The 25,061-nt window shown below is 41.6% G+C and overlaps 1 protein-coding gene across 1 annotated transcript; it reads left to right on the plus strand.

The window, feature by feature from the left end:
* Nucleotides 1-7,061: 7,061 nt before the first annotated feature.
* On the plus strand, nucleotides 7,062-23,245 carry LOC117266647 (RING finger protein 145). The gene is made up of 11 exons (XM_033641929.2): nucleotides 7,062-7,373; nucleotides 7,586-7,857; nucleotides 9,211-9,319; nucleotides 10,228-10,319; nucleotides 11,462-11,703; nucleotides 12,224-12,399; nucleotides 12,513-12,653; nucleotides 14,987-15,169; nucleotides 15,311-15,458; nucleotides 16,309-16,665; nucleotides 21,678-23,245. The coding sequence occupies exons 2-11, from the start codon at nucleotides 7,689-7,691 to the stop codon at nucleotides 22,560-22,562; spliced, it is 2,502 nt and encodes an 833-aa protein (XP_033497820.2). The 5' UTR covers nucleotides 7,062-7,373; nucleotides 7,586-7,688; the 3' UTR covers nucleotides 22,563-23,245.
* The last annotated feature ends 1,816 nt before the right edge of the window (nucleotides 23,246-25,061 follow it).

Consider the following 25,061-nt stretch of genomic DNA (forward strand, 5'->3'; position numbering starts at 1 on the left):
TATTTTTTAGCCTGTAAGGGTCCTCAGATCAAAAGAATCAAAATGGTTTTTCACACCATGTTGCACTGCCATGTTCCTACAGTAGCCTAGAAAGGACAAACTAAACACTGGCTCGAGGGACATTTGCAGTTTCACAGTTGTGCATCGGCCACCGTAGTTCTCCTACACGCTTGGCACACAGGAAAAAGTTCAGTTGGTTGCAATTTGCAGCCTCACCACTAGATGGCAATAAATCCTACACACCTGACCTTTAGAGTGACTACACATCAGTTTCCATAGTAAGTCACATCCTCACCTTTACACAAGATACGCAGGTCTCTTTCTCATCTGATGGTGTCATCCTAAATCCTTTAACATTTTATTTACTTGATGAAATAATCAATATTTGTACAGGGATTCAAGTAGTTAAATTGCTTTATTGCCACTTTTGTGACATTACGTGCTGGCACCACAAACAAATTTAGACCATAAAAAGAAAGGGGTGTTGTTGTTTTTTTAGTTACCATTGCTCCTCTACGTAATTAACAAACCCCACCCCTGGTGTAAATTAACTCGTAGCTTGCAGAGCTCTTCTTTCACAGCAGCTTCCCCAACACTGGTCTTTTCCTTACAGCTGCAAGAGTGTGCAGAGAAGTGTGAAAGGTGCATCCTGTCACTGATGTTTCAGTAAACTGTCATCATGCGTCAGAAGATGTGCCATAATCAGTTTCAATGTTTCATCTGATACCAGCCAGAGAGTGTGACAGTTTCCACAGATGAACCGTGTTTCAGTGCTTCACTATAAGGTTCAGTGTGACTCTGGAGGAAGACAGTTGATGGTCGAGTCTCATCTCCACACAAAGTCCACAGAGTTTAGCATCATCGTCCATTTTTGGACCACATCATTCTCAGGTGTAATGAAAATACACAACAGGTAAAAAAGAACTCACACTGTGCTGTACATTAATAATTTTTTTTTGTTGTTGTTTTTTTTATTTTATATACTTTATTAATCCCTGAGGGGAAATTAATTAATAAAATGAATAAAAAATAAATACATGTTATAAATAGATAAAAGTATAAATAAAATAAAATAAATATTAATAATATCTAAATGAGAGGAGGTAAAGGCACGTCATTTAACCCTTCCTACCATTTTAACCTTTCTTACAAAAACTTGGGAGAAGGCAATGAGCAACAAAATAAGAAATAACCCCCCAAAAATTTGCAAGAAATTATTAAAAAGAGAAAATTTGTATAAAAAAAATCCACACAAAAAAACAAGTAAATGACCTGGAACAAGTGCTTTGAAATTACAATAATTCTGTAACATCATTTCAAAAGGTAATAATTATGACTATAGTTGTCCCTTGCTTCTCTTTTCCTTAGGTTTGTTTTTAATAATGTTTTGAATTTATTATGTTTTTTTGCAATTTGTTGGACATTTCGTCCTTTTTCACCATGTTCTTGAAAGAAACTGCATCGATGTGCTCAGGGAGGGTTCAAAGGTTTAAATACTTGTGAGAGGCATCTGAAAGCGGCACAAGGAAAGTGAAGTCCCTCCAGATTTTAAAGGGTTAAAAGAGACATGCATCATCAAAATGAATATATTGTATTTGTCCTACATTGCTGGAGCTGCAGTGACTCAGTGATCACTCAGTCATGGTCGGAAATTTCTCACGGCTGTTAAATTTCCCACACATTTATTTTGAAGGAACAGTTTCCTCCTGGTTTCTGCTGTCTCAGTTTAACCAGAAGCTACACATCTTCTCTGTTGACACTGCGTTTGGACATAATCATCTTATCTTCATGATTCACCTCCTCCTCCTCCTCCTCCTCCTCTTCCTCCCTATATGCTGCAACGACTCTCTTAAAACTTGTCTCCAGCTTGTTGTGTTCCTGAATCACGTCCTGCAGCTCCTGCTGGTGACTCTGAAATGTCTCCAGAACTACTCCTGGAGCGTTTCCTGAAAAACATCTAACACAAACCAGCTGTGAGAATGTGATCCGTCTAAATAACAATATAAAAACCAGACAGTGATTGTTGATGCATCAGTGTGAAGATCTTCCTGTCCTCCTCAGTACTGTGTGTTTACTGGACCACAGAGACGAGCTGAGATTTATTACACCAACAACTGAAACACAGATGATCGTGAATATGACAAACAGGAAACACATCACACTCCTGTTTGTCTGCTTCCTCCCGAACCACATATATATTGATTGTCAGCAAACATCACATCTGTGTTGTATTTAAGTCTTGACTCAGCTTTTACTCACTCGGCTGTCAACGTCTGGTAAAATTAAAAATGTTCAGATTCAACACGACTCTTAGACAAACAAAGAGTTTACTCAGCTATAAGTTTTATATGACGTGTTTTCAGATGGTCTGTGAGCGTGAACACAAACAGTCCATGTAGTGACGCCGTCTTTGTTTGTGTTTCCAGGTTTGGCTCAACTTCACACTCGTCCTGAACGACTGCCACAAAACTGTGGAAATGTTCAAACTGCTCCAAAACAGTTTAATGTCAGTAATTATACCTAAAAATAAAAATAAAAGAGGCAGAGAGAGTTTCTCTAATTTCAGTTCAGTCTAGGAACACTGTGACAGGATGAGGCAGTGACATATAAACACATGAGTGTAAACATCTTATAATGCTGAACACTTAGGCTCCTGCTGAGTTTGTTAACAACAGAGGTTATACACGGCTCAAAAACATATAAGGAGCACTTAAATCACACATCAGATCTCGATAAACGAATTATTCAAATGTAAAATCTTCACTGATGTACATTGTGTAATTTGTTGAGAACAAAATGACTTCACAATGGTTGTTAAAAACCAAACTCATCGACCCACTGAGAGTTGGATTCAAAATCACACTGAAAATCAAAGTAAAAAATTGAACTCACAGGCTGATCTCAGGAACCCAGGGCCCACTGCACCAGGAGGAACCCAGGGCCCACTGCACCAGGAGGAACCCAGGGCCCACTGCACCAGGAGGAACCCAGGGCCCTCTGCACCAGGAGGAACCCAGGGCCCTCTGCACCAGGAGGAACCCAGGGCCCACTGCACCAGGAGGAACCCAGGGCCCACTGCACCAGAGAACTTCTCGCCCACGCAGACAGGAAATGTTCTTTCTTTATGTTAGTCATTTCTGTTTCTGAGAAACTGATAGAAAATCATCTGCACTTTGTAGCCAAATGTCACGACCCTAAAGATCCACTCATCAGAGAAAAACTCTGTGATGTTTACTGCTGGTTCTGGGAGTTTAACCGCTAGAACTGATTTCTTTGTAAAGTCTGACGAGACGATGGTGACGTCTCATGCATTAGGAGGTCAGAGTAAATCTGCCGTTCCACTGTCATTCAAGGATACATCATGTTGATCATGTTACTCCGTCTTCTTTATCTGTTCACCATCCAATCACAGAAATGTGGGGGGAGGTAGAAAAGAGAGTTTGTGTCAACATATTTGTTCACTGTGTAACGGAGATAGTCGAGGCTCCAGTTTTCAGTTATCACTGCACACTCTCCACAACTTAATTAAACCAGTGGTTCCAGCCTTTTTTTGCTTGAACCCATTAAAATCAGTCAGTGTCTGCTTGCAGCTGTCTTCATAAATCATGACCTTTATAATGACAGAGGAGTAATCTTCCTTCTCAGATTTTGTTTTTTAGAGTCCCAAATAGGTGAACATGCCCAGTGTTTTAAACAAAAGATGAAAATACAATTTATTTTGTATAACAACACATGAAGTTTTCCTCTCTTATGGCTTTAATCATCTTGTTACCCACCATATATATCTGAGTATGCCAACCACTGCAACACAATGATAAGAATATATTATTCTGTACCGGGAAAACACATGTAATGTTTATTTTAATGGGATTTCATCTGAAGTTTCATTTGCAAAAACGGATATATTTGTTTCCATTTAGTTTCCTAAATCATGCTTTTTTTGAAAATGTTTTGATTTATTTGTTTTTTTACTGTGCACTTAACCAAATATCTCACATATCTCACAAAATCCTTCACGTCCCAGCCATCTCCCCTCTCCTCCGGTGTTCCCCAGGGCTCTGTCCTCGGTCCCCTCCTCTTCATTATCTATCTCCTCCCCCTTGGCCATATTTTTTAAAAACACAATATGCGGATGACACCCAGCTCTATCTTCCCCAAATACACCTCCACCCTCCTGCCCACCTCCCTCTGTGTCTGTTTACAGGACATCAAATCCTGGTTCTCCGTCAACTTCCTCAAACTGAACAGTGATAAAACAGAGGTTTTCCTCATTGGTTCGAAGTCCACCCTCACAAAAGCTAGCAGTTTTTCCATCTCCATAGACAACTCCACTGTTTTCCCCTCCTCTCAGGTGAAGAGTCTGGGTGTCATCCTGGACAGTACTCTATCATTCCAAACCCACATCAATAACGTCACCTGGACTGCATATTTCCATCTTTTCGCAATATCAACCAACTTCGTCCCTCCCTCACACCCAGCAGCACCGCCATACTGATCCACTCCCTCGTCACCTCTCATCTGGAATACTGCAACACCCTTCTCACTGGTCTCCCCCTCAAATCCATCCATAAACTTCAACTGGTCCAAAATGCTGCTGCCCGGATCATCATCAGAACCCCACCCATCCAGCACATCACTCCTGTCCTCCATCAACTCCACTGGCTTCCCAGACAATACCGCATCCAATTCAAAACCCTACTGCTCACATTCAAGGCCATCCATAGCCTCGCTCCTCCATACCTCACTGACCTCCTCCACATCCACACACCCAGCCGGGCTCTCAGATCCTCCTCCTTCATTAGCCTCACTGTCCCTCCAGCCCGCCTGACCACCATGGGGTTCAGAGCCTTCAGCCGCTCGGCCCCCCCGTTCCTGGATCTCCCTCCCACCTGATATCCAAAATATTCAATCCCTGGACGCTTTCAAATCCAACCTCAAAACATATCTGTTTAAACAAGCCTATCACTGCTTAATGTCATTGCCTGCTGCTAACTTCTTAATGTTTTATTATTGCTGCTGTGTTGCTTTTATTTATTTATTCTCTATGTACAGTGACCTTGAGTGTCTTGAAAGGCGCTGATAAATAAAATGTATTATTATTATTATTATTATTATTAAATTACAAATCAAACTACTGCTGTTTTTTTATCTGGTCTTTAACCACTTTTGCAGATGAAACCTTCATTTTTACTTTTGCGTTAAAAATTTACTTGACTTTTATTTACAAAAATGTCAGCTAGGAAAGTTAAAGTTATTGAGGGCCATATGCAAAACAATTACAGGGAAGGAGATGTAAAATGTGGGGTTAAAAAAAAAGATATACAAAATATAATATTAAGTATAATATTAAATATATATATATACATACATACATATACATATATATGTACACTGCCTGGCCAAAAAAAAAGTCGCCACCTGGATTTAACTAAGCAAATAGGTACGAGCCTCCTATTGGATAATTACTGCATGGGCGATTATCTTTCAGCTGGTAACAAGTTATTTAACCCCAACTGGTGCAATGAGTTGCTTCTCATTTCCTAAACAACCATGTCGAAAGACACATCCCGTGGTCGTGGAAAAGATGTTAGTCTGTTTGAGAAGGGTCAAATCATTGGCATGCATCAAGCAGAGAAAACATCTAAGGAGATTGCAGAAACTACTAAAATTGGGTTAAGAACTGTCCAACGCATTATTAAAAACTGGAAGGATAGTGGGGACCCATCGTCTTCGAGGAAGAAATGTGGCCGGAAAAAAATCCTCAATGATCGTGATCGGCGATCACTTAAACGTTTGGTGAGATCAAATTGAAGAAAAACAACAGTAGAACTCAGGGCTATGTTTAATAGTGAAAGTAAGAGCATTTCCACACGCACAATGTGAAGGGAACTCAAGGGATTGGGACTGAACAGCTGTGTAGCCTTAAGAAAACCACTAATCAGTGAGGCTAACCGGAAAAAAAGGCTTCAGTTTGCTAGGGAGCATAAAGATTGGACTCTGGAGCAATGGAAGAAGGTCATGTGGTCTGATGAGTCCAGATTTACCCTGTTCCAGAGTGATGGGCGCATCAGGGTAAGAAGAGAGGCAGATGAAGTGATGCACCCATCATGCCTAGTGCCTACTGTACAAGCCTGTGGGGGCAGTGTTATGATCTGGGGTTGCTGCAGTTGGTCAGGTCTAGGTTCAGCAACAGTATGTGCTCAAAGAATGAGGTCAGCTGACTACCTGAATATACTGAATGACCAGGTTATTCCATCAATGGATTTTTTCTTCCCTGATGGCACGGGCATATTCCAAGATGACAATGCCAGGATTCATCGGGCTCAAATTGTGAAAGACTGGTTCAGGGAGCATGAGACATCATTTTCACACATGGATTGGCCACCACAGAGTCCAGACCTTAACCCCATTGAGAATCTTTGGGATGTGCTGGAGAAGGCTTTGCGCAGCGGTCAGACTCTACCATCATCAATGCAAGATCTTGGTGAAAAATTAATGCAACACTGGATGGAAATAAATCTTGTGACATTGCAGAAGCTTATCGAAACAATGCCACAGCGAATGCGTGCCGTAATCAAAGCTAAAGACGGCGGTCCAACGAAATATTAGAGTGTATGACCTTTTTTTTGGTGGTGACTTTTTTTTTGGCCAGGCAGTGTATATGTATGTATGTATATGTTTGTAGTGCAGTAATAGCAAAGTGAATGAACTGTAATGTAAACAGGGAGGTAAAAGGTAGTAAATGTAAGCTATATGTTTAATAATAAGAAGAATGATAAAAAACAATCTAGCCTATACAGAGATGTAAACAGGGTAGTAAAACAGAAAGTAAAGTAGTAGAAAGTAGTACATGAAGGTAAAGTGAAAGTAGAGTAATAATTAAGTTACACAATGTTGTTAAAAAAGTGCTCGAAAAAATGTACATAATTATTATTATTATTATTATTATTATTATTATTTATTTGATTATTTTGTTTCTTTTTTTAGCAGTAGTAGTCGTAGTAGCGGAAGTTGTAGTGTCCTAAAACTTTTATTTTGAAATCGAGAATACCCGAACCTGATTGGTGCGTTTCTCCGTGACGTCACCACGGTAAATGGCCACGCAAGCGGTTGGAATCATAACATTGCATTAAAGTCTCTTTACTGTGCCTCCTGTCGTTTAATATCAGCTGTTTAATTTAACTTCTCTCACGGCGGATGTTTCTAACCACCTCTGAGAACCGGAAGTGACCGGAAAAGTTAAACATTTAGCGCGTGCTGCTGTGAAATGAAAACATGTTGCTGGTCGATGTGAGAGCTAACCGACAGCAGCAGCAGCAGCAGCAGCTAGCTAACACACGGCTGTCCGTCTGTGGTATCTGTCACCGTGCAAAGTAAGTACATTATCATCACTGTATGCACACTGGGTCCTTAAAACCTCCATGATACTGACGTCATAATTCACAGTTTAGCTCCTGCTCTGCTCTGGTGTTAATTTAATATTAAAATCTGACGTCAAAGCTGCAAACTCAGAGCTAAGTATCGGCCTGGCTGCTCAGAGGAAGTCACTGATGGAGCCTAACATGAAGTTTGTGTGTTTCTCCAGATGACAAGAAGACGAGTGAAGCAGTGACACTCAGCTCACAGCATGTGACACACACACACACACACACACACACACACAGGCTGATATAAAGTTGGTGTTAAAGATGCCTCGTCTGGAGGAGTTGGCCAACGTCGCCCTGAGGGTGCCGAGCATCCTGGTGCTGGACCTGCTCTATAAATGTGACATTGAAGGGTTGACGGAGCACCTCAAGGCCAAGAATGAAGACATGCTCTTCAAGTACAAATATGTCATCTGGAACATGTACTACATCGGTAAGACCGCATCTGATAACATAATGAGCATGATATCCATAGCCAGAGTGATGTGCCGTGATTTATGAGGCTACTAATCAATGTGCTCAAGTGACAGCAACTGAAGACTAATTACAGTTTAAAATTGTAACATTAATCAATTGTTAAGATCTGATTTGACTAAAATATTAATTTCTATAGGCCACTATACACCTGGATATTCCTCGTTTGAGCCTCTCTGATCAGACTGAACTCTGTCTCTGTGTCAGAGGTCTGGATGTTGAGGTGTTTCCTTTCCTTCCTTAGTTTAGTCGCAGCTCCAAGTTCTCGTTCTCATGTTTTTCCTCTTTCATTGATCCATCACATTATGTGTGTGATTACACTGGTCATGCTCAGACATAGTTTCCACATTGAACTTCTGATGTGCATGCAGATGTACACACACGGTTCTATTCATAGTACCATTGAGGGTCCGCGTCAGTCCACAGCAGCTGGCAGGTGAGCTCACCGTCCTCCTACTGTCCACATCAGGTGAAAGTGAAACTAAGAAGACGATGCTGGGTCTGGAGGAAGATGTTTGAGTGCAGACAACACAAAAGCAGTGGTTGTGTTCATGACAACAGAACGTTGTTTGCACAGTTTTACGCTTGAAATGTAATCGGTACGATGTAGAAGAGAGAAACTGATTCCCTTTGTTGGTATCGATCAAATTGACGCTAGGATCGATCTTCAAAATGAAAACGTAGTATCGAGAGCGTCCATTTTTTAGGATTGATCCGCCCACCCCTGGTTACCCACGTGCAGAGGCGCAGAGTTCATGTGGTGGGGACACATATTAAGTGGGGGACATTTTAAACAAGTTTTACCTCTTGAAGCTCATGGAGAGAATGCCAAGAGTGTGCAAAGCAGTAATCAGAGCAAAGGGTGGCTATTTTGAAGAAACTAGAATATAAAACATGTTTTCAGTTATTTCACCTTTTTTTGTTAAGTACATAACTCCACATGTGTTCATTCATAGTTTTGATGCCTTCAGTGAGAATCTACAATGTAAATAGTCATGAAAATAAAGAAAACGCATTGAATGAGAAGGTGTGTCCAAACTTTTGGCCTGTACTGTATGTTTATTTATTTTCAGGAACAAAATGACACACATAGCATTCAACAGAATATTCAAACAGAACAACTCAGCTCAGCTCACAGATCAAACCTCTATAAACGAGGAGACTCAGGCATCACACACTAAAACTAAAAGAAAGAAAAACGAATGAATCGTCCAAATATTTAATACTTTTCAAAGTGTATCTCTTTCTTTTAGTATCATCACTCTTCCTCCGACACAGAAACATGACGTGAGCGTTTCCTTTTTCCTTCCAGGTCATCTGATAAACGTGGTGGTGTTGGTTCTGCCACTGAGACACATTGTGACGCTCTACCTCCATATCCTCGCTGCTCTCCTCCTGTACATGGGCCATCAGATTTCAAAGTGAGATACTATGACAATACTCTACTACTACTGTTACTGCTGTGCTTCCTTGATTTATTGTGCCAAGATCAGTTTTCTCTCCTGACAGAGCTCAGTTGCAGCCTCAGTGCTCCTCCCTCTGTGTCTCCACTTTCCTTCAGCCTGACGTATTTGGACAGAAATAAAATGAATGACTTAATCAGTCAAAATCAGAAATATACAAATGTTTGAATTCAGTTTTCCCCAAAAGCTGAGAAGTAAATCTGTAATGTGTATGAAGGTGTTCTTCGTTATTGTTTATCTTTAGATAAACCTGGATCAACATCTGTTTCCTTGTGCTGCATTCAGATGCAGTTTAAATAAATGCTGGTTTTGAGTTCTAATTATATATTTAAAATTATGTGACAGAAGATACATTTAGATATTATTTAGTTTAATTTTCTTATTTAGTCTTTTTCAGGTAATGTTCTTTTTTGTGTTTTGTTTTTGTTATTTTATTTTTGCTTTTTTTTTAGTTGTTTTTTAATTATTTTATGCTTGTTTTCAGGTAATTTCCCCCTATTTGTTTGTGTTTTTTATTTTATTTTATTTTTTGCTTATTTTTGGTAATTTGTTTTTAATGTATTTTTTTGCTCGTCAGGTTTTTTGTTTGTTTTGATTTTTTCTTTTTTTAACTTTTGTTTTTTTGCTTGTTTTTGGATGATTTCTTTGTTACTAAAGTAACTTCTCGTAAAACATTTTAATATTTAGCTAATTTTCGGGCCACTTCTTTATTTTCTCGTTGACTCCTATTCATGTTTTTTTTTTTTAAAAAATCAAGCCAATCCGCTCAGATTTTGAAGGGTTAATGAGCCGTGTCTGCCAAAAACAAACACCATACAGTGTATACATACCTATAAAACCTGTTTTTCTTTCTGTTTATGCTGCAGGGAGTACGTCCGTGAGGAGCTGCAGTACGGTTATGAAGGAGCAGTTTATCTTGACTCTCTGGCCTTCAACAGATTTGTCTCAGCGATGACCAGTGAGTCCAGAAACACAACATACACATAAAAATATGAAGCATTTTAGGTTCATTTAGATTCATATCCTAGCACAGTATTTATTAAACATTTCCCTTAAAACGCCTGATTTAAGGTTGCAAAACTGTATTAAAACATCTGATTATAAACTGTTAGACAACTCGTGCAGTTTGATCCAAGTCTCATTTATCCAGTCGTACGCTCAGTACTTCATAAACACATGACTTTTTACTAAAACATTATGATTAAAACACTGACGTATAAACAGCCTCACGTGCAGAAGAGCAGTGCGCCTGTGCTGTTAAATCTGGAAGTGCTTTAGGGTTTTTGGATTCTTCGTTCACCCTGGAGGCGTGCCAGAGAAACATTTGTTTTTCCTGAATTAAATGTAACACGGGGTGATTGACGGAAATACAGATGATCATTTAGGAGGTGAAGGTTTCCTTTAAGGCTTCATTAAGGAGCCATCTTGAGAGAGAGCAGGAGGCCTCTTCCTCAGTATTTTAGGTCGACCTACAGCTGTAGTTCAAAACTCTTGAGATGTTATTAGTTGATTTAGTTATTAGTCATCAGGTCTCATAAACACAATCTGCAGCTGTGATCACAGTATCAGATGATTGTGTATTTAGGGCCAGTTGCACAAAACACCTGAAGTTAAGATGTTCCTTAAGATCTGAGTTAAGGTTTCCTTGAAAACAACTCAGTCACACAAAGCATCCTCAAATCTTCTCCTTAAGGTTTCTTAAAAATGTTTACTTAAGGATTTAAGTTTTACTCCTTATTTTGGTCTTATACTTAAGGAGTTGCTACAGGTTGTTAAACTGTTGCACAAAGAACCTTAGTAACCAAAGTAAGGACAAAAATATAAATGGACACGCTTCAGATCAACAACTGATTTTACACTTTAAGTCAACTAATGATTGTGACAGTCTGGAGTTGGATCTCTCAACTTTCCAAAGCTGCATTCTTCCAGCCACTTTACAGTAAATGATTGCTCTGTGGTTTTGTGCAACAGGATCTTTCTTGTCAGTTACTGGTGAGGTATTTCTTGTAAGCCTTAAGTGTCGTATTTAAGGAGAAAAACTTAAGGTGTTTTGTGCAGCTGGCCTCTGAAACTTAACTCGTCATGTAATTTCCTGTCCAGGTCAGATTATTCTCAGCACGCTGTGTGCCTTCCTGATGAAGACCAGAAAGGTGTGGCTCTTCTCTGCTCACATGCTCCCCCTGCTGGCCCGACTCTGCGCCGTTCATCACGCCACGCTCTTAACCGTCAGCACGTTCTCCATGGGACTGACCGGAGCGGGCATCGCCGTGTTCCTCCTCTCACATCTCTTTGTGCCATATCGCCTGGCGAAGGCGGCCTACTCAGAGCTGCTGCAGCTGGAGGTACTCTTATTCTGAAAGGTTTCACAACACATCCTGTTTGTCTAAAGAGGTCGTCGATGTTGACGTCAAATATTTCATTAAGTTTCAAGTTTCGCAGTTTAGGAAAAACCACCTCAGCTGATGAAGCCATCAAGATATTTTGAGTGTTGCTTGTAAATGTTCTTTTTTATCAACATCCTTCACTTATTTTGAAATATTCCTCTTTATGTTTCGACACTGATTCAGTAATGAATGAATCAAAACTCAGTATCACTGCAGGAATCACAGATTGTTTTGCTTTTAAAGTGAAAATAAATCAAGGTTACATTTCATACGTTTATTTTCGTAGGATTTCTGTATTTTAACAAACAGTATTTTATATATTTGTAATTAAACATGACCCACAGTGTCTCTGTGACACGTGATAAAAATGTGCTGCTCTGACTTTAAGTTATCTGTTTTATTTTCTGTTCTCTATGCATCATGTTTTTCACACTCCTCCTCCTCTTCGTCATCTCGCCCCTGGTTTCCTGTCCCTCAGGTGATTGAGCTGTACAGACTTCTGGCTGTGGGGATCTCCCTGTGGAACCAGTTTGCCGTCCCAGTGCTCTTCAGTGTCTTCTGGTTTGTTCTGTTTGTCGTCCAGCTGTGCTCAGACGCCATGTCAGGCAGCGCCTCCGCAGGCCATCAGGGAATCATGTTCTTCCTGCTCACAAGGTGTGATGTGATGATGAGGATGATGATGATTCCTCTGTGTGTGTGTGTGTGTGTGTGTGTGTTCGTACCTGACATCATGTTTCATTTATCATTCTGTGTTTTCTTTGTTGCAGTGTTTCTGAATGTTGTGCCACACCGTACTCTCTTCTGGGTCTGACCTTCGTGGTGTCGTATCTCGCTCTGGGACTGCTCAACCTATGCAAGTTCTACCTGGGAGGTTACGCAGCTGTTCAGAACGAGAACGTCATGCACAGGTGAGACGTTGAGCAGAGGCCTGCACAGGTCTGTTGTTGAAAACCCACACATACCTGTAAAGATTAGTACCAGAACTTAAGCTGGTTCTCCGTTCTTGAATTGGACGTCTCTTTGACTGGATGGTGAAAACATTCAATCACTGCCAGGTTAGGAAACATGTTAGCATGCTCCTTCCACCACCATCAAACCTCCAAAGGATCCCAACTCCATGTAGGCTGCCACCTCATCCTCGGGCTGCAAAGTTTCATGGCTGGAGTCCTCCACGTCGGTGACCAATGTGACCACGGGGTCAAAGGTTACACTTGTGTCACTGACTTTCAAAATAAAAGGAGCTGTAGCTTGATAATAGTGATTTAGATGTTAAAGTATTACACATACAGTACAGGCCAAAAGTTTGGACACACCTTCTCATTCAATGCGTTTTCTTTATTTTCATGACTATTTACATTGTAGATTCTCACTGAAGGCATCAAAACTATGAATGAACACATGTGGAGTTATGTACTTAACAAAAAAAGGTGAAATAACTGAAAACATGTTTTATATTCTAGTTTCTTCAAAATAGCCACCCTTTGCTCTGATTACTGCTTTGCACACTCTTGGCATTCTCTCCATGAGCTTCAAGAGGTAGTCACCTGAAATGGTTTTCCAACAGTCTTGAAGGAGTTCCCAGAGGTGTTTAGCACTTGTTGGCCCCTTTGCCTTCACTCTGCGGTCCAGCTCACCCCAAACCATCTCGATTGGGTTCAGGTCCGGTGACTGTGGAGGCCAGGTCATCTGCCGCAGCACTCCATCACTCTCCTTCTTGGTCAAATAGCCCTTACACAGCCTGGAGGTGTGTTTGGGGTCATTGTCCTGTTGAAAAATAAATGATCGTCCAACTAAACGCAAACCGGATGGGATGGCATGTCGCTGCAGGATGCTGTGGTAGCCATGCTGGTTCAGTGTGCCTTCAATTTTGAATAAATCCCCAACAGTGTCACCAGCAAAACACCCCCACACCATCACACCTCCTCCTCCATGCTTCACAGTGGGAACCAGGCATGTGGAATCCATCCGTTCACCTTTTCTGCGTCTCACAAAGACACGGCGGTTGGAACCAAAGATCTCAAATTTGGACTCATCAGACCAAAGCACAGATTTCCACTGGTCTAATGTCCATTCCTTGTGTTTCTTGGCCCAAACAAATCTCTTCTGCTTGTTGCCTCTCCTTAGCAGTGGTTTCCTAGCAGCTATTTGACCATGAAGGCCTGATTGGCGCAGTCTCCTCTTAACAGTTGTTCTAGAGATGGGTCTGCTGCTAGAACTCTGTGTGGCATTCATCTGGTCTCTGATCTGAGCTGCTGTTAACTTGCCATTTCTGAGGCTGGTGACTCGGATGAACTTATCCTCAGAAGCAGAGGTGACTCTTGGTCTTCCTTTCCTGGGTCGGTCCTCATGTGTGCCAGTTTGGTTGTAGCGCTTGATGGTTTTTGCGACTCCACTTGGGGACACATTTAAAGTTTTTGCAATTTTCCGGACTGACTGACCTTCATTTCTTAAAGTAATGATGGCCACTGGTTTTTCTTTAGTTAGCTGATTGGTTCTTGCCATAATATGAATTTTAACAGTTGTCCAATAGGGCTGTCGGCTGTGTATTAACCTGACTTCTGCACAACACAACTGATGGTCCCAACCCCATTGATAAAGCAAGAAATTCCACTAATTAACCCTGATAAGGCACACCTGTGAAGTGGAAACCATTTCAGGTGACTACCTCTTGAAGCTCATGGAGAGAATGCCAAGAGTGTGCAAAGCAGTAATCAGAGCAAAGGGTGGCTATTTTGAAGAAACTAGAATATAAAACATGTTTTCAGTTATTTCACCTTTTTTTGTTAAGTACATAACTCCACATGTGTTCATTCATAGTTTTGATGCCTTCAGTGAGAATCTACAATGTAAATAGTCATGAAAATAAAGAAAACGCATTGAATGAGAAGGTGTGTCCAAACTTTTGGCCTGTACTGTACATTGCACAGCTTTTTACTTAGTTTTATTCTGAAAAATAAAAAATACATATTTTTGTTCTCATTCGTATGTAGTTCATTTTTACCCGTGCTCATACCTTTTTATATATACATATTTTTTATGCGTTACACAGCTTTTTGCAGTTACCCATCGGCGCAGGACTTAGCCTTAGCTTAGAAGAGGATTTAGCCAGTCACAAAGGAGGACATTTTTCAATAAATTTATTATAACACCTCAAAAGAAAAAACTCAAAATGCAGTGCTGACAGTCACCTTACGTCTGCTCTGTTGTGATTATAATTCTGTCCTCTCCTCGTCTTCTTCAGAGGTGTGACCGAGGGCGTCACTCTGCTGCTGCTCGCTCTTCAGACAGGCTTGTTAGACATGCAGGCTCTGCAGCGCACCTTCCTCCTCAGCATCATCCTCTTCATCGTGGTGACTTCAACCCTGCAGTCAATGATCGAAATAACTGATCCAGTCATTCTGGCGCTGGGTGCATCTCGTAACAGGTAACAACAGTCAGGGTCATGTTTTTAATGAGATGCAGGTGAAGCTCACAGAGTTAAAAATTCATATTCACAAAGTTCAAAAGTTCTCTGAGGAATTTGCTTTGTTATTTTTTTTTTTTTTTATTTCTTAATTTCTTCCAGGAGCGTGTGGAAACACTTCCGAGGCCTCAGCATGTGTCTGCTGCTGCTGGTGTTCCCCGTCTTCATGGCTTATAAAATCTCCCAGTTTTTCCACATGGACTTCTGGCTCCTCATACTGGTGTCCAGCTGCATGCTGACCTCCCTTCAGGTAGGATTTCATAAGTCTTTCTGGCAAAATGTCAAAGAAACAAAGCTGGATTACTTTCTGTAACACGTGTGTTCAAACAGCTGAACTCATAAAACTTTATTACATGAATAATATGACATCAAGTTAAAGTTTTATTACAACTAAATTAAATTAAATAACTAATAAACTGGTAACTAATACAGTTACTCTGACAATAAATTGATATTTTTAATAGCTGACATTTTTTATTTTGACTTTAATTTGACTCATTGATGACTAGATATTAATATTCTCTGTAGGAGCCATATTATGTTTCTTCTAGTATGTAAATAGTTATGTATGTATTTATGGACTACAGGGTACAGGTGAATGTCAGGTGCCTAGAGAGCAGAAACATGAGACATGTAGCAAAGCAAAAACAGCGAGCAAAAAGCTTTATTCTCATTAAAAACAGTTACAAAAAGACGCCTCCAGCTGCTAAAACACTTTCTGTGTGATCGAGGCCTCACCCTGCACCCTTCACTTGGACCTCTGCAGCTCAGTTGATGCTTCTAATGCTGCTGTATTTCTAATTCTTGGTGGGTCACTGTGTGTGCAGTCATGACCATGATACTGTAAAATGTTTTGGGATCAAGCTGTTCCCTAAACCCTCTGTGTGTAGTGTTGGAATAAACCTGACTTTGGCACCCCACAGTGGTCAAATTCAATAGGACACTGTGGCAGACACACTACACAAAAAAAAAAAGATGTTATAGTCACATAAACATTCTACATATAACTCCTGTAAGTGAAACAAAAACGCTCCTTCCTCTAAAGTCCTACAGCAGATTATTTTAAATACTGTAAATTAAAATGTGCACCCTTTGTCCAGGTTACGGGCACGATGCTGATCTACTCCCTCTTCATGGTGGAGCTGTTCCGCAGCGACCCGATCGAGAGCCTGGACGAAGTCATCTACTGGGTGAACGCCGTCAGCAGGGTGCTGGAGTTCGTGGTGGCGCTCTGTGTGGTGGCGTACGGCACCTGGGAGTCGCTGTTCGGCGAGTGGAGCTGGATGGGCGCCTCCGTCATCATCATCCACTCTTACTTCAACGTTTGGCTCAGAGCTCAGTCCGGATGGAAGAGCTTCCTGCTCAGACAGGAAGCGGCTAAGAAGATCAACTCCCTCCCCAAAGCCACGGCTGAACAGCTGCAGCAGCACAACGACGTCTGTTCCATCTGCTTCCAGGTCAGTCGCTTCTCAACATACTGTAACATCCAGAACCTTCTTAACTCTGATCCAGCCGTAGGAACTGAGTTTGAACATCAGAGAGAATCTGCAAAAACAAAACAACACATAGGACAGACAGTACAGATGTGCAGGGGTTTAATTTTGTTTCTGTCAGCTCAGCGAAAACATTTTTTAAATTTTCTCACTGTCTGAGTCTTCTAGTAGTTCCCCCTAACATTTATTTACTATAGAATTATTGAATTAAAGCTCTATAATAAGATGACTTTCTCTCTCTAAAGTATTGTTTTTTCATTTTTCCAGTGTTGCAGTAAACACACCTTGTGTCACTGCAATAATACATACGTTACATTTTTGGTGAGATCCCAAACACGTTGGTGTTTTTTCTAACACATTAATACCGAAAGAGCTGGGTGTCGGTACTCGATACCTTTAAGGGATGGACCAGAATAATCCAGTACCAAGCGATATCGAAACCTCTCCAGCAGTGTCTGAGATTAACTTTTTGACTCATCGGCCAAAGAGACTGGTGGATGAAAAATCCACCGGCCGAGCACATTTTTAACGGGCTAAAATAATAAATTGCCTTTTTGTCACATTTATATTTATAGCTGTCCAAGATTTACTGACCAAACAGAAAATCTACCTGCGTTTGGCGCTTGGCGGGTGTCAATTTCAGACCCTGCTCTCCAGTCAAACAATACCTGCATTTGATCCTTTGTGTGCTGGGGGTTTGATCCTGGACCGTCCTGACTCTCCGCCAGAGGAGAGTCTCTCCAGAGATGGTAGCAACCGAATGTTGAACTGACTCTCCTCCACCCTCCTGAACGGCCAGTTCAACGTCTGCCCAGTTAGCACACGCTAACACAGCGGCAGCTAACATCCAGCGGCAGTGGTTCAGTCTGTGGGGACTTTGCTTGGATCCCAGAGGGTTCTTGGTTCAAGTCCCCATACGAGTGGACTTGCAGCTGGAGAGATGCCACAACACCTATTGGGTACTGCAGATGTGCCCTTGAGCAATGCCCCCAAACTGCTCCAGGGGCACCATTCGTGACTGACCCTGTGTTGCACGTGTGTAGGCAGGATTTGTGAAAATCCGTATTTCAACTGCCAATTTCCTAAAAATTGTTTAGACTGTCGTTGCTCTTCCTGAGGTTTCTAACATTTATTCCCATTAAAGATTTTTTGGGGGGAGTTTTCCCTTATCTGCTGTGAGGGTCCCTAAGGACAGAGCGATGTCGTATGCTGTAAAGCCTCTGAGGCAAATTGTGATTTGTGATGTTGGATATTTTATGATTAAAATAAAATTGAACTGAAATAATAAAAGTAACACCAAGGAGTTAAACGGCCCCGACAAGCTCACTCTGAAACAGCTTGACTCTGCTGTCAAACCTGTTAATAACTGTCAGCTAATGTTAGCCGTGTGATGCTAACAGTTAGCCCTGTCACTGGGTGAGTGTGGCTGGACAGGCTGAAGTCGAGCGCGGTGTATTTGATGGAGTTGACAGTTCAGTGTGCCGAGATGTCACCAAAACATTTGAAAGCATGACTACACTGCACGCTGCTCTATTCACATCATGGCAAAGGTGTCGAGTCTGGATTAAACATCTCAGGGGAGACAGGTGGCAGAGTAGTTACCAGTGATTCAGGACTAACAAGCATCGCTACATATTTCTTGACGAGTGAACAGTCCAGGGGCGTTTCTAGGATTTGAGGACATCGGGGGCTCAGCCCAGACCTCTGTAGGGACGTCCAGGAGGATCCTACTCCTGGAATATTTTTTATGAGCAAGCTTTATTTTGATGCTTTCTTATTCACTCTGAATTGTGGTGTTTAAAATATCAGTAGTAAAATTTAGAGAATTTTGAGGTACTTGTTCTCAAGTATTTCCATGTTACGCTCCTTAATACTTCCACTCATCTACGTCTCAGGGGGAAACGTTGTACTTTTTACTCCACTACATTTATTTTTCTGCTTTAGTTACTTTGAAAACTTAGATTATTCGTACAAAATATAATCAACTAATAAATCGGCCTCAGGCGCCCGGACCTAATGACGCCACTGGAACAATAGTTGTCTTCATTTTAAATAACTGTTATGTTCTAAGGTTGTGATGTCACTCGAGGACAACCACAGGGTGCATAGCTTGTCTTTTTTTTCCCACCTGTGTTCTGTGAAGAAGAACATCAGGTCAGAGCCAATCAGACGCAGAGTTGGGGCGGGTCTTTGCAGAACGCTGTGGGGAAAAAATGCTACACACAGAGAGACAGATCTAAATGTCAGGTGCACTGTGGGGACAAATATAAATGTTGAGTTTTGGACCACATAATAAAACATTCAGTCTAATTTCAGACTTTTCTGATCTATTGAAGTGTACGTGGATGTGAGTGATTTATTATTTTGTTTCCAAAGTTACGAACAAATGTTTCTCCATCAGCTGTGATCTATAAAACCAAACAGTTCAATTTTAAAAGTGCTAGAACGTTTTAGTTTCTCGACAGTCTGTCCAGCTCACCGCTGTTTTCAGCAGTGATCCAAAATGAAAATCTGCAGAATGATTTTTTTTTTTTATGCTGGTGATATGATAAACAATATTTTTAGAATTTTATTTCAGTCTGCAAATAGAAATAAGAACATCATGTATTAATGTAGAAAGTCATGTAAATAAAGTCACAGCCTCTCACAGAAAACAGCCGATACTTAAATCACACAGTGCAAAACATTACGATAAAGTCATTTAACATAACGTAGACACTTCTGCAGTCTGACAAAGGTCCAGGAAGCTACAGCTCATAACACCGACTGTTTTAACAGCACATCATATTTAATAATCAACAAGAAGACAAACCAAACAAGGCAACATAGCAACACACACACAAAAACAACAAACAAAAGGCAACGTACACACTTTAGGTTCCTGTCCCCTGTGCTTCTGCGTCAGTGTTACAGTCTGATATTTATTTATCATAGCAACTGTTTTTGAACACACATAAACTCACACAGTAAATTGAAACCTGAAATTACCTCGAGCAGACTCAAAGATCTACTCAGTAGATTTCAGGAGAAACTTTGAACCAGAAATTTGATTTAATCATCAGTACTAAAATGGAAGGTTCAGTATGGAGCAGAGAGAACAAACATAAATCTACAGTTAATCTTACGTCTCACATTTCTTCTCACCACACCATTAACTTTGATTGTAATGCTGACTGAATAAAACTGTCACACACATATTCAGAGGGACGTGGAGGAGACAGTGACGACATTCTGAGTTTTACAAGCAGCATCTTTATTCCTAAAATCTGCGGAAAATCTGTGGGTGCAGATTCCATATGGGTCTGGATATCACACAGATTAAATGTGTGACAAACAGAGACAGACAGCTAAAGTAGACTGTGACGTGTTGAGATGTTTATCTGATGTACGAAGTGGTTAGATGAGAGTTTGAACCAAGAGGACGGTCGAGGCTTCCTTCCGAGTCAACAGTCCATTATTCATATCAAAAATATATCTGAGCCCAAATTATCAAAATGAATGAAGAGTTGGACGTCTTGTGATGTTTGAGAGTGTTACCCAGCTCTATAGTGACGTGGCAGGCTGTGAATATGTGACATACAGCCCTGTGTATTATATTTATATAACACCTAACGCTGTGTGTACCCTCAGAGCATGTTGATCCTGTGTTTCCAGTTTAGCTCCGCCTCTCCTCGCACTGTTCAGGCTCGAATCTCTGGCCCTCAGTCATGTTTTTGTTTCCACCTCGTTCTCAACAATGATGACACGTTTACCGTCAAGGAAGCAGCGACAGAAAATGTTGATAACAACAGTCGGAGAAAGAGGAAAGTGTTGCTCTGCTGTTTTCTGCTTTAAGCAAAGATAAGATCAGAAAAGATTTTATTTTCCCCATGAAGGAATTCATGTGAATTCATGTGACAGGGGATGCCTGCTGCTTACAGTCTGGCACTTGGTCGCTACCTTTTTATAAAGCCCCGGCCTCTCCTGATGGCTGTGGGGGAACATGCCCAGAAACGTCCCGAGCACAGAATATGAAAATCCAGACAGAGGGCAGAACATAGGGGATGACTGAGAGGGAATACTGCTGTATGAGTCTATACACTCAGTGTGTTTCCAGTCACAGTGAAGTGGAGCTACAGTTCCAGCTGGACGAGGACATCTAACTGGCCTACTGTCCTTGTCCCAGTATACAAGCACGGGAGGGGAATCCATTTATTGAGCCAAGTATGTGCGACTCCTCTACGATAGGTGGAGATATGCCCCCTTTCAGCTTGTTAGTATTGGACCTTTTTCCTGTTGACCTATTACGTCACAGACCAAACAATGGACAAACAAGTTAGCTACGGTTAGCTAGCAGCTAACTGGTACCATGGTGGACAACTTTACAGCTCTGTACATTTGGTCCGTCCAGAAAGTCACGGCTCTGGATGTAGATTTCTCCATGCTGTTACCGGCTTCTTCTTCTCTTACACATTTAATGCTATTGGACTTCAGGGTCAAAGCCCGGCGCGGAAACTGTGGAGCATGCTCAGAGCGCCTCGGCCAGTTTGGGTCTGATTGACTGTATACATGCAGGAGTCACATGATCTGGGTGTGTTAGTCCCACTGTGACAAGTTCACTCACACTGACATGTTTACAGGGATTTTTAAAAAGTCTGACACAGTAAATCCATTTTCTCTGATGTCATGTAAATGTAGTGACTGTATTTTAGAAAATCATGCATTACATATCTTTAAGTATAGAACATGTGCAGGATATGTAATGTACACACGTGTCCACAGTAGTTCGTGGGTTAATATGTAGCAACGTCATCATGGAGAAACCTACATCATGTCACGTGGGCTGAAGTTTTTAGAAGGGCTTGGGAAAATAGCATTTTGATGCTAAAACATGGACACCTGGGCCACAATTGTATATTTTGTATTTGAACACGAAAGGAACAGTGTTACCTACAGGTGTTTCAGTCAAATCTTATTTGTCTCTCCTCTCCTCACAGGAAATGACCTCTGCCGTGATCACATACTGCGGACATTTCTTCCACGGCAACTGCCTCCGCAAGTGGCTGTACGTGCAGGAGACCTGCCCCATGTGCCACCAAACGGTCCGACCCACCCCGACAGGTCCGAGCCCGGCTCCAGGTGACGCTCCAGCTGCTCCAGCTCAGGAAGACGCAGCACCGGATCCAGCTGCACAACAAGAGGGAGATCAGAACCAGGACAGTGGCACGTCTCAAGAGATGCAGAGCGATGCTGCAGCTCCTGAACCCACTGAGACTAAAAGCTTCGAGGACGGAGACTCTGGGACAGAAGATGAAGAGGAAGCTGTCCACGGTCTCCGGTTCAGCTCCAGTGGAGACTTTGTTGGCTTTGTCAGCCCAGTGTCGAGCTGCTCCTCAGGGGGAGATTCAAACTCCCATGTGCCGCTGGGTGAAACTCCTAACATGCACAACGAGGGTGAGATGAGCGGTAAGGACTCACCGCTGCCATCGACTCTTAATGAGAACACAGTTGAGGACCAATGTGACTCCAACGGAGCAGAACTTAAAGACAGCAGTACTTCCTGTCCCAGAGTGGCACAAAATGGCGATGATAGCTGTGAAGGGACGCTTGAATCATGTCACAGCCTTGATTCACCAGAATCAAACACAAATCTGGAGGCGTCTGGTGTGCGCCTCATCGATAGCCAAACATCTGTCATATCATGTAATAAAAACCCAGAACTCTTAGACGGCACTGACGATCCTCTCAGTAATAAAGGTAACGGCACATGTTCGCACTCGGACCTGGACGGGCTCAGAGAGGCTCAGACTGTCCCACAGACGCCCCGGCCGTCCTCCTCAGACACCACCGTCTCTTGCACAAGCACAGACAACAGTGACTGACTGCCCTGCGTCAATCAGTGCCTTGGGAGGGTGTGAAAGGTTGATCCTCCACGACGGGGAACGAAACACATTTGCCTTCTTTCTGTGAACCAATCAAAACGTCTTTTACCAGACAGTGTCAGGAATGTGATCAGTTTGGAAAATAACACGTCTGGACTGAATATAGAAATTGTGTCGGGTTAAAAAAACGCCCTCAGTGTACAACTGTAAAAAAAACTGTACAAAGAAAAATATATTATAAATCATAGAAATTATGTGTAACTATAAATCAAGTCTCTTGCATTACTATTTACCAAATTCTAGCAGGTAAAGATTTTACGTAGAGAAACTGCATTTGATTCTTATTTTGTTCCCAGTGTCTCCGGTCGTCCTCATGTTTGTGTTTTGGTGAAAGCAGCGTGGCAGAAAGGAAAAGTTTCATTTGTCTTCATGGATCAGCCTTTTGTACTGCGAAGCTTCCCCGTCTCCCAGTATTAAATTACTGCTGTGAACTTTTTTTGTTTTTACTGTAGTTTCTATATGAATAAAACCAAGACAGGTGCACAGTGAGGCCGACATCGTGTGCCACGTTTGTGAAGTCTAAACAGAATATTACCTCTGTAGAGTCCAGATGAAACGTTTGTCTGATATGTTGGTTCTGAGATAATAAAATGTTCTACAGTGAAGTATAATCAGCATAAAAACCTAAACAATAATATTTCCCTTGTATGTTGTACTTGTTCTGGACCATTTTCTTAATACAAGTCTTTACAAACCTTATTATTAGTAGACCACGCTTATTTTTGACCCTTTGAAACTGAAGGAATTTTTATTATTCTCTAAAATGAATCACCTGTTTGAGGAGTTAAAGGCGCTTGAAAACTATGAAACTTTTTTGCACATGTTGAAAAGAATGTCAGAGCTGATGATTTCATAGCTGAAGAAGACCTCAGGAGACTTTGATGAATTACACACAGTATTTAATGAAGACTCGATCAAGGAGAATCACAGCTGAACATCAGAGTAATAATAGTAATAAAGATGATATTTATTTGTATAGCACTTATCTCAACAAGGTCACAAGGTGCTTCACAGAGTGCATAGAAATATGACAACAAAACAATACAGGAAATAAAACACGTAGAAATTAGGCATTAAAAGGGAAAGTTTTCCTATAAAAATATGTTTTAAGCAATGATTTAAAAACAGGTAATGTGCTAACATCTCCTCAGGCACAGAATTCCAGAGCCTAGGGGCCTTGATGACAAAAGCCCGATCACCTTAAGTTACCAACCTTGACCGAGGGACGACCAATGAGGGGAGGCTCAAGGATCTGGGGTCACGACTTGGAGCGTAGGAGATCAGCTATATAACTCAGTGCTGAACCATTTTGAGCTTTAAAGGTTATTAAAAGAAACTTAAAATCAGTTCTCAAGTTAAATGCAACCAACAGAGGGACGTGAGGATCGTGCTGACATGTGACCTACGATTTGTCCCAGTTAAAATACATGTGAACAGTGCATTGCAGTAGTTGAGGCACGAGTATTCCCTTGCGAGTCACTTCATGTTCCCAGATAAGGTTATTCTGAAGAAAGTTATTCAAGTTTCTATCAGTTACTAACTTGAAACAACAAGCACACTCACCTGGCTTGCTCTTTATCACCTTGAGTGATTCTTAAAGAATGCCCATATCAAACAAAAGACTCTTCTGTTGGCACAGAGCCGTCTCCCTTCCTCTTAACCCTCGGATCTATGGCAACGGAGCCGGCTAGGTGCCCTTATCTGACCAGCTGTGCTCCCGCCGCCACAACTGGGCGACCAAAGATGGAGTGCATTCATAACAAAGGTAAAGTAGCCTGACCTCGAGGCCTCTTTCAGGTCCTCTGCTGACCTGACTGTTACCTTAACTGTCACCCATTTCTTTTACTGACCGAGGTTAAAGGCTGTGACAGCAAAATTCCTTCACTGTACAAACAACAGAACTGGCGATTAGTGGCTCAGTAGCGCCCCCTACAAAACTTCAATGAAGCAGCCCCCACGGTACGTTTCGCCTACATGGACGAAATTTGGTGTGAACGTGTACAAAAAAGTCTCTTGGAGCTATTCCCTTAACCCAACAGGAAGTCAGCCATTTTGAATTTATTGTGTAATTTTTGTGCTTTTATTTTTGCCATTTACAGGGGTCATACTTAAATAAACTCCTACTAAAGATTTAATCCAAATGACCTCAAATTTTGTTTGTACCATCTAAAGACCTTCGACCTTAAAGGTTGTTGAAATTTTAAACTTTCGTCCAACGGTGCGACCACTGGGAAGCATCAAATGTCCATGTTTTGCAAAGATGCAGTACTCCCCAATGGCAGTGCCCCTCCCAGCAGGACAATACGCCATGCCTCACCACAAGAACGGCTCAGGAGTGGTCTGAGGACCATGACAGAGACCTCAAGGCGTTGACCTGGCCTCCAAATTCCCCAAATCCCAGTCTGATCAAACATCTGTGGGACGTGCTGGTACCCCACC

Source organism: Epinephelus lanceolatus, chromosome 15, assembly GCF_041903045.1.
Source record: "Epinephelus lanceolatus isolate andai-2023 chromosome 15, ASM4190304v1, whole genome shotgun sequence".
Classification (NCBI taxonomy): domain Eukaryota; kingdom Metazoa; phylum Chordata; class Actinopteri; order Perciformes; family Serranidae; genus Epinephelus; species Epinephelus lanceolatus.